This window comes from Maylandia zebra, linkage group LG12 (assembly GCF_041146795.1).
Source record: "Maylandia zebra isolate NMK-2024a linkage group LG12, Mzebra_GT3a, whole genome shotgun sequence".
NCBI lineage: Eukaryota > Metazoa > Chordata > Actinopteri > Cichliformes > Cichlidae > Maylandia > Maylandia zebra.
In genome coordinates this window covers 15,637,333-15,647,703 of record NC_135178.1, presented here as the reverse complement: position 1 = coordinate 15,647,703, position 10,371 = coordinate 15,637,333, and the positions used below count along the sequence as shown (strand labels likewise).

Genomic DNA, 10,371 nt, shown 5'->3' with positions numbered 1-10,371 from the left:
CCACTCAATCTGAGCTGTCCTCTAAATGTACTCATTTCTAGTCCTATCCCGTATGGTCACTAACGGAGACATTCTTAGCATCTTCAATACTGCCAACACTTGGCCTCCTGTCTGTTTGTCTGTGCCACCATCTCCACATCAGCAGACCTTCACTAGCATCTTGTAAACGTTCCTTTTCACTCTTGCTGCTATTCTTCTGTCACAATTTCAGGCTGTTGTCTTAGAGATCAGCTGACCTCTATAAACCACCGCTCCCCCACTGATGGAGCGCTGATCGTGTGTCGACACAGCGGACAGGTGCCAAACTGCTCACAGACTCTGAAGTTGCAGTCTTTACATAAACATCGGTGGCCACAAGGCAGTGTGATTCTGGCCTCTTTCGCCATGCACACCACACAGACGTTATCTGTTGTAAAAAGAGAGAGATCCCAATTACATATGTGACATCAGGAAATGAGACCACACTATCACAGCTGATTTCACTTTTATCTTCTCTGGTCAGAAATGTGCAACTGAAAACAGCCAAAAATGTTTGAAATGACTCTTTACCTTCTGGCATTTTTGTGTCAAGACAGGAGATGCAGTCCTCACGTCTGAAGTCTGAAACATCAGGAACTGAACGAAAGTGACTGTCAGGATCAGGTGAGGCGAGCGGTTCAGGTGCAGGACAGGATCTTCTACGGTAAAGCAGCTTTTTGTTTTTCTTGGAGTCTTCAGCAAAGAGAAAGGAGTATTTGAATAGTCATTCAGTCTATGAATCAGACAACATTTATAACTCTCAGAGCATGTGAATTGCTCTGCATTCACAGAACAGGAAAAACATTCTGTAGGTCAAATATAACCGTGGTTCTAGTGAACTTACCCAGCAGCAAAATGGAGCGCGTCTGCCCGTAGATGTCTATCATGGCCCACAGCGGCTGTTTAGTGTCCACTCCTGGTAGTTGCTCGTACTCCTCGTTGTTGACACCTATGTATATGCTGCCATGAGAAGAAACCCAAAACTCCAGCTCTGAACCTGCTTGGCAGACAGATTCATCCAATGGAACAGCCCAGTGTCCGGACTTGTCAGTGAGGTTGGGGATGGACATGCTGGGCAGAGGCAGAGATCTGGTTGAGGGTGGCACAGTGGTAAAGCCCACACGCAGAGCCCCGTCCCAGATGGATGAATCCTTCTCTATTCTCAGACAAATCTTCTCCTGGATCTTCACTGGACGGTTGCTGAACACCAGCCCATTCTTGAAGGTGTTATCAGTCTTCTCTGCGAGTCGACCTCCATGACTCAAGCGGACCTTTTCTCCCACAGCCTGACTGTCGAAGGACAGAGGACTGACACAGCGTGAGCTGCATCTGTGTGACACCTCTGACTTGCCAACTACACAGAATTAAATAAAACTTATTAGTGCTGATATAAAAATATTTCTTTGCATGTGATCAGATGCTTAAATATCATGCATACATTTAATGGTTTAATGGAAAATTAGTAGTCTGACTTACTATTAATAAAAGATAACTGAAAATAATGTGACAAGGTTTTCTGTCATGAGCTTATTTTACACCTTTAAGATGTTTCTGAAAAAGATTTTAGTGCAATAATAAAAGCTAATAAACTTGTAAACAAGTCGTAATAAAATTTGCAAACTCCTGTGCTTTCACTTTTGAGAATGATGTGACACTTTGGACTTCATCCTGATCATTAAATAAAGTGAACTAAGTTGCATTCAATGTCCACTAGGTGGCCTGTGATTATTCATTGTTTATGTCTCACACAGTTATTGTGTTTGCACTTTATCTTTGGCAATAAGCATTTCCTCTAAAATATAAACTTTATCTTTAAAGATTTTTGCATTTAATTCACAGCTTATAATTAAGATTTTTTTTTGCAGTCGTTTGCTAATCCTTACAGTACTTTGCCATTTTTCATATATTCTTTATTGTTTTCATTCAGTTTTCATGGATTTATTTCAATAGATAACAGCAGATTTTACATTCTTCAAAATTGCAAGTGAAAAACATCTGTTTCTCATATTTATGCACTATAATTTCCAAAGTCAATTATGTTGCTTGTTTTCATATAATATAAATAACTGTTTAGTCTAGTAACAATATAGAAACAGCTGACATTTGTTGATTTGGGTATAATAGTTATTGATTTACCAAACTGATATATAAAGCAGCTCTGTAACTTACATTTAAAAATCCTCATAGAGCGTGACCATGGCATTTTGAAGTTGTAAATAATACTTGTCAGCTGAGTCCTGATGGATGATAGTGTGTGTGCTCCTTTATAGTTTCCACATGTGGGTTGAAAACACAAACACTCCCAGCATAACCAGGAAAGGAAAAGAGGAGGGGCTGGGGAAGTGACTGTACATTCTGATGATGTCATTAACCTCCATTCACAGTTCAATGTCTGAGCTGAGTGAGGACATCAGGACACTCACAGTAACACTCTTATTGAGCTTTAATCTTCTGTGCACAGATTCTATACTATAGTATAGAATCTGTGCACAGAAGCCTAACAATAGTACATATATGTACTATTGTTAGGCTTTGTTTATACATGTGAAATATCAGCCCAAAATGCTTTTTTTTTTTTTTTTTTTACACTTGTCAGGAATTAAATCCAAACCAACCTGCATGCTTCAAAATAGCCAGACAGTCTTCCAGGGACATAATAAAGACTTTCTGTTTGAATAACAAAACAAAGAAAAAACAAAAGAACTGGATGATGATGGTGCTAATTAAAAATATTGCTGTTTTTTGGTTTGCTTTGGAGTATCTTTGTCAGTCTTCTACTTTGGTTTTAGTTTTTATTTTGATGGATATTTTACGGCTATAAAACCGAAACACATTGAACTGTAGAAGAGTGATGCACTTTTCATGCACAATCTAGATAGATATTGGAACATTAACAGTAGTGTAATAGTTAATGACGCTGAAGGTTTAGGAGATGGCTTCTTTGTTGTTTTGCTGTCAGTTTAATCTTTGTTAACCTGACCTTTTCTGGGAGTGACTTTTATCGGTTGTAAATCTCTGCATCTATCTGCATTTTTGAGAACTTTGTTACACTCGTTCATGCATTAGGAAATCCTTTACACATTAACAAAGGAAAAACAGCGCAGCTTTTTTTATACTATAAAGTGACTCAGATAAAGCTTTTAAGTTAACCTGTACACAAGTCATAATGAAAGTACCAAACTCTTTTGCTTTTACTTTTGCAGACCAGGTTAAAGTTTGGCCTTAGTCAGATGAGTTACCGACAGAAACAGTTCACTAGATGAGCTTTGATTTAAAATTCAGGGTTAGTTTTCTTTCTTTTGTCATTGCTGCAGTGGGTGGGATGAAAAAAATTTTTATGTTTAGATTTCTGTTGATGTAAGTTCAATGTGCTGCAGTAAACATCAGCTGAGTGAAAACAGGACAACCATGGCAAAAAGCATAAACATAATCATAAACTTAAGGAGAAGAAGTGAATTTGGAAAGAGTTTATGACCGTAAGGCAGGATTGTCCAACTCCAGGCCTCGAGGGCCGGTGTCCTGCAGGTCTTAGACGTGTCCTTGATCCACAACACAGCTGATTTAAATGGCTAAATGACCTCCTCAACAGTTAATGAACTCATCATTTGATTTAGGTGTGTGGACATAAGGTGATATCTAAAACCTGCAGGACAACGGCCCCCGAGGCCTGGAAGGTTGGACACTCTGGCTGTAAGGCTTTTGTCATATATAATCCAAAATGAGAAGAACAACACAAGAAACAAAAAACCTTTAGGATCTGAAAAATGTCCAATAAATGAATCACACCTCTTTATAAATACAAATAGTTACTCACAGAACAAGACTAAGTTTAAAACCTGCTGATTTGTTGTTGCATGTTGTTTGTTCACTGAACTCTAAGTTAAAGAATACGTTTTTTTATACAAATATGGGGTAACATTGCATACTAAAGAAAAGGTGCTACACCTATCAGGAAGATCAAACCACGAGAGCCGAATACAAAAGTTAGCCTTGATCTTCATTAATTTTCATGTCACAGCCAATCAGTCTTCCAGCTCTTTAATAAACTATTTGAAATAACGAACAAACAAACAATAGGAAAGCTCCGTGGGGCTGAGGATGGAAATTTGGGCCTTCAAAATCAAACTACAAACTATTTTTGTTTTATTTTGACCACCAGTGTTATTAATTTGTCACAGTCTGACAATAGAGAATAAGGTTTTTAATTTCACTGAGATTTTACTGTCATGGTTCTGGGTCCTTTTAGGCCAGCATTTTGTGTTTTCTTGTATTCCTGTGGTAGTTTGTATTATTAGATTATGTTCTGGTTCATTAGTGGTCTTTAGTTTTCCATTGTGAGTTATATTCCCTGTTTAGTATTTTCCCCTTGTGTCTGTGATGTCTCTCTCTGTGTCTGCGTTGTCTTGTGTCTTGTTTCCTCCTCGTGTTTCATTCTGTTTTCACCTGCCTGCCATGTTTATCCATGTTTCCCCAGTCAGTCACGTCTCTGTGTCTGTCTGCACCTCTGTGCGTGTGTTCCCATTGCTTCCTGTTTTATTTTGGTAGTTTCCTATCTGTGTGCGCCATGTTTTGCTTTGCTTCTGCTATTGTGAAGGTACCTTGTCTGATCTGTTATATTTAGCTTTATTTTCTTCTGTCCACCGTCACGGTCTCCCTCAGTCCACACTGTGTGTTCTGTCTGCTAAAACTGCTAGTTTATTTTGTATCTTCAGTTAAGTTAGTTTTTCCTTGTTCAGCAATAAAGCTGTTTTTTGAGTTTATGTTTCACATCCTGGAGTCTGCATTAATGCACCCAAATGCATTTGGGTCCTCCCTTCCTGCCTGCTGCATGCAGTTTATGACATTTACAACTGCAAACAATACAACAATGTAAATAAATAATAATAAAACTAAATGGACTGAATTGGACGTTTGAAGAAGCATCAAACATCTTTTTTTTGGTAACTGTTAGGTTTTGTATTGTTGATTGTCATTTATGCTTAGAAATATTCAACCATATATGCTTAGAGGTGTATAATCAATTGTGTAGTGATAGGATGTGTGATCTTTAGCAGGCTGCAAAGGCTTGGTGTGCATTCCTGGAATTTTTTGGTAGGATAAACGTGGCTATATCTGTTTTAGTCTAAGTGCTTTTTTACATATAGATGAACTGTTGGATTTTCCAGACCAGCAGGTTTAGGGAAGTTGTTTATGGGGCCACACTCTGCCCCCCCCCCACACACACACACACACACACACACAGACACACACGCAGGCAAGGTACTCTTTGTTTGTATGAAGACGTCATATGTTAATGAACCTATGCATATTCATTTAACCTCAATAAAAGACCAGTGTTACGGGGGAGCGGACGAGAGCAACTGGGGTCAAGCGAAGGAACGGCGTTTGTCCGGTTCTCTCCCATGCACGAGAAACATGAAGAACTTTGCCTACTTCGTGTCTTGCTTGCTGTGTAATTATATTGTCTTCAACGTTCCAGCGAATAGGTTCAAGCTACAAACCTATCAGTAACCCAAACCTGAATTGATGATTTGTACCAGTACAGTTTACTTTAGTTACACATTAACAATAGAAACTGCTTAGGGTTGTTTTTTTTTTAATATAAATGATAAAGTCTTTCAGATAAAGCTTTCAATATAACTATAGATGTAGATAAAGTTTTAAACAAATCATATTGAAACTCTTCTTTTAGTTTTGAGGACTATGTGAAGGTTCAACCACATTCTACCATTAATATTTAACTGCTGCACACTTGCATCTGCTGCAGGTTTTCTATCAGAGGAGTTTCAGTCTTCTGCAAGCATCTGTTTTCTTTTCTTTAGCATGATCCATTTAATAATAGTGTTATTTGCAGTAAGTTTCATAATATTAAGAGCAACAAATTACACTTTACTAATGTTGCCATAGTTTAACCATCAAAGAATTTGACAATTGTTCAACATAGTAATTTCACAGAAAGTTGCTTTAAACGGAGCACATTTTGCACTCAATGTTTTAAGTCATACACTTTTAATGTTAATCAGACAAAAAAAAAGGTTGAGTATATTTTAATCATATAGAAACACAGTTCAGTAAATTTACATCAACTTCTGATCTCAAAGACTGCAGATTTACATGTTTAACAAACAGAAAACAACTCATATACAAAGTTTTACATCAGGTTCTGTTCACTGTGTTTGTGTGTTAGTCACTCAGCAGTTTTTATTTGGTGATAATTCCTGGCTGATGTCTTGGAGGTTAGATGGTCCCTGAAATAGTTATATGTTAGTGACCAATAAAAATTGAACCAATGTGAAGCAACGCAAACCCCGGGGTGTAGAGCTTCTGAGTACACACAGCAGTCCTGAACCCCTCCTCCTGCTGTTGGGTACCCTTTCATCCTTTGTTCTTTCTTGGTGAGTCTTAAGTTTTTATTTTATTCTTTCAACTGTACAAATGTCATATTACCCCAATCATTATATGTTTATCAATATTTTCCCCCAATCAGTTTTTAATCATACATGTTTCTTTTGTTTAATCTTAAACTTGGTTACACAACTTTCTGGCACCATAACTTTTCGAGTGCCAGTCCTGGCATCCATCATTTATAATTGGGTCACTTTGTCAGTTTAATGGCCAAAGTGAGTTCGAAGGTTTGCAAAAAGGCAGATAACAGTTAATCATTTTGGCAATTTTGTCGGGTTCGCTTGTCAGAAGTACACGACTATCCATGATAAGAAAGGGTACTTTTCACCTATGGTGGCTGAGGCAAGAAAACAGAATCCTAGGTGCATCCTAGGCAGGGCCAGGTTTGTTTACCATATAGGCTGTGGAAGGGCTGGATACAGAATGAAGACGAGCAGAGAGTCCCAGGTGCACATTTAGCAGTGCCAAGTTGAAATAACTCTATGTTTGGACTTGTCACCATTGGCCATAACACAATCAATCCTAATTATTACATTTTCAAACAGCATTGATCAACATGTGTTCATACAAGAAGTGGCACAAACTTCATTAATATAACTATAGATAATATTTGACCTAAATATGTGGGTCTTGTGATTTGAACATGTATGTTAGAGGATTATCATAATGATTACATTATATAAAACACTCCAGTGTAGGTATATATAGTATATTTGCGAGTATATGTCCAGTGTATACAGGTATATATGTCAAATATCATAAAAAATCCACAACAAAACTCTCTAGATCAATGTCCACTAGGTGGCTTGTGATGACTCATTGTTTAGGTGTGACTCTCACACAATATGTGTGCACTTTATCTTATAGGAAGCTGAGCATTTCCTCTAAAACATAAACTTTATCGTGGCGGTCATTCGCTAATCCTTAAAGTACTTTCTCTGTTTTATTTATTTTATTTTATTTATCATCAGTGATGTTTTACTTAATAACAACAGATCACTCTGAAATTCTTAAGAAAATTGAACCTTTGAGAGAAAATACAGCTGTCTCATAATGATATGCTATAAATTCCTTAAAAATAATCAATATTCTTGTCTACATGTACAAAATCTAAATTACTGTTTATTCTTGTAAAAAGACTGAAAAAGCTGTTATGTGTTGATTTTAGCATAATAAATGATTTACCAGACTGATAGATAAAGCAGTATTTTAACTTATATATCAAGTTCTCTGTTAAGATTTACCAGAGCTCTTCTCCTTAGTTTGCGTTGCCATCTTAAAGACGTAACTAATACTTGTTGAATGAGTTCCACTTTTGAGTGTGACATGGGAACTGCTGGGTGCTTGAAGACATGGAGTGCATATGGTTTGAAAACACAAACACTTCCAGAATCGCAGGAAAAATGAAAGGGCAGGGATGGAGGAACGAACCCAATGTAGGAGATTTCCCAGAATTATTTTGAGAGTTTGGTTGTGACCAGTTTCCTTATTTACTGTGTAACCCCTGTTTCTTTGAGAGCAGACAAACAATTTTGATAATTAAAGTAGATTAATGCACGTAATCCTTTTTTTTTTTTTTGTGGGGGGGGTTATTAACTGGCATTTTAATCTTATAGTGCCACGTGGCCTTATTGAAAGAATTTAGTTTTATCTGTTGTAGATCTAAAGTGTTCTGCATGTTTACATCTCTGGGAACATCATGTAACGTTGGAAACCATCAGGACAATCACGGTTAATTTTTTTTTCATCTGAGAATAAAACTTTCTTCCACTTTTCAGTGTTCTGTGGCATTCAAGGAAACAAGGCCTTTGAAGCCCTTTTTTTTTTGAAGCCCTTGAGTATGCTGCTTGATGGTTATGGGGCTGCAGTTCGCACCAGTAAAAGCCTTAATTTGGATCGTCCAATGTCTTAAAGGACAGCCAATTGGTTCGTGCTGGTGAAATTATTTTGCTGGTTTAACTTTTTTGTTCCATAACAAATGGGGATTAAAGTGATAGAGCCCCTCTGTCCACTATTGAAAAGTCACTGATTTATAGCTGACTGGGAGATGATATCTAAAAATCATGCATGTATGGTTGACTGGGAGACAATCCTGTATTAGTCAACATTAAATGTTGTCCTTTGAGATTTAAACATAAGACTGGGAATAATATTAAACTAAAGATTTAAACCTTTAGTTCCAATTTGTTCTTTTCATTTAACAACACCACCCAGAGTCAAAATTATCATCAACAGACACATTCATCCTGGGGGAAAATGAGTGAGGGAGACCATCAGAGTTAAGCTGGGTTTGCTGGCTGCAGAGGTTTCATCAAACATGTCCTGTTTTAAGTGTTCTGTTACTCACTGAAGCACCCATCTTGTCAGAAAGATCAGAGAGATTGAAGCTCATTGCAAGGATCAAGCAGGACTCAGAATCTTCACCAGCAGCTCCCTCAGAGGGAAATCTTCAGACCTCCACCGTAGAAGATGGACAAACCCAGCACTTTATGAACAGTGTGATAGTGACCTTTGCTTTGTGTATGTTAGACAAACTTACAAGTTTAGACCTGAAGCATTCAGCATCTTTATATCTCTGGCAGATTTCTCTTGCACTTGTTTATACATTACAAGTTACTTTAGTTACACATTAACAATAGAAAAAAAGGCATAGGGTTGTTTTTTAATATAAATGATAACGTCTTTCAGATAAATATTTCAATATAACTATAAATGTAGATAAAGTTGTAAACAAGTCATATTGAAACCCGCAAACTCTGCTTTCACTTTTGAGAACCACGTGAAGGTTTGACCTTCATCTACGATTAATATTTAACTCATACACATTACAACAGAGTGAATCTTTTATTTTTAAATAGTCAGCAGTTTTTATTTGGTGATGATTCCTGGCTGATGTCTTGGAGCTTAGATGATCCCTGAAATAGTTATATATTAGTGATCCTGATACATGCTCAGTCATCCAGCTAAGAAAATCCCAAAAGGTTGATTCTGTTCATATAGACGTAACGTTTTCAGTGGGAGAAACGTTTCGTCACTATGTCCAGATGAAGAGAATCAACCTTTTGGGATATTAGTGAATACATACACATTTGATAAAACAATGTAATTAAATGCAGTTCTAACTCTAAAACATTTTTTGCACATTGCATAAACTTAAATTGTCACAATATATTCAAAGTTCTCTTCATGTTAACAATATAAAATCAGAGAACAAAATTCAGAAACATGTGACAAAGTTTTCTGATTGGAGATCACTTGTGCTTCTTTTGCACCATAAAGCTGTTGAAGTTTGATTAACCACTTATATACTATTTCTTTACCTGTAGTAACAAAGACACCAGTAAACCCGGATAAACTTGTAAAAAAGTCATAATATAATCAGCAAACTTATATGCTTCCACCTTTGAGAAACATGTGAAGCTTTGCACTTCATCCTTATCAGTTGAAGCAAACTCTCAAGGTCAATGTCCACTAGGTGGCTTGTGATGACTCATTGTTTAGGTGTGACTCTCACACAATTACTACGTGTGCACTTTATCTTATAGGAAGCTGAGCATTTCCTCTAAAACATAAACGTTATCATGGCAGTCATTCTCTAATCCTTAAAGTACTTTCTCTGTTTTATTTATTTTATTTTATTTATCATCACTGATGTTTTACTTAATAATAACAGATCACTCTGAAATTCTTAAGCCCTGTAGGAGTGTCCCCCCAAGAGGGACATGGACACTCTAATGATCCTCTACCTAATCACACGAGCCAAGGTGTGAAAACAGGTGTATGTCAAAATCAGCTGAGGTTTCGGGTGAGCTCATTGTGAAACCTAGCCCTACCTTGTATGTAAGTACAGGGTACTTCCACCTTGTTGCCTGCAAATTGCATGCCAATACAGGGTACTTACAGAGTACTTGTTTAATTATTTCTTGCAAAAAGTGATACTTGTTTCTT

General features: G+C 37.1%; 1 protein-coding gene across 1 annotated transcript; it reads right to left on the bottom strand.

Moving 5' to 3' along the window:
- Positions 1-227: 227 nt before the first annotated feature.
- Positions 228-1,914, bottom strand: LOC101474371 (E3 ubiquitin-protein ligase NEURL3-like). Its single transcript, XM_076890514.1, has 4 exons — positions 1,902-1,914; positions 863-1,372; positions 540-711; positions 228-408 (listed from the first exon to the last, which is right to left on the bottom strand). Exons 1-4 carry the CDS (start codon positions 1,912-1,914, stop codon positions 228-230), a joined length of 876 nt encoding a protein of 291 aa, XP_076746629.1.
- Between the last annotated feature and the right edge of the window lie 8,457 nt (positions 1,915-10,371).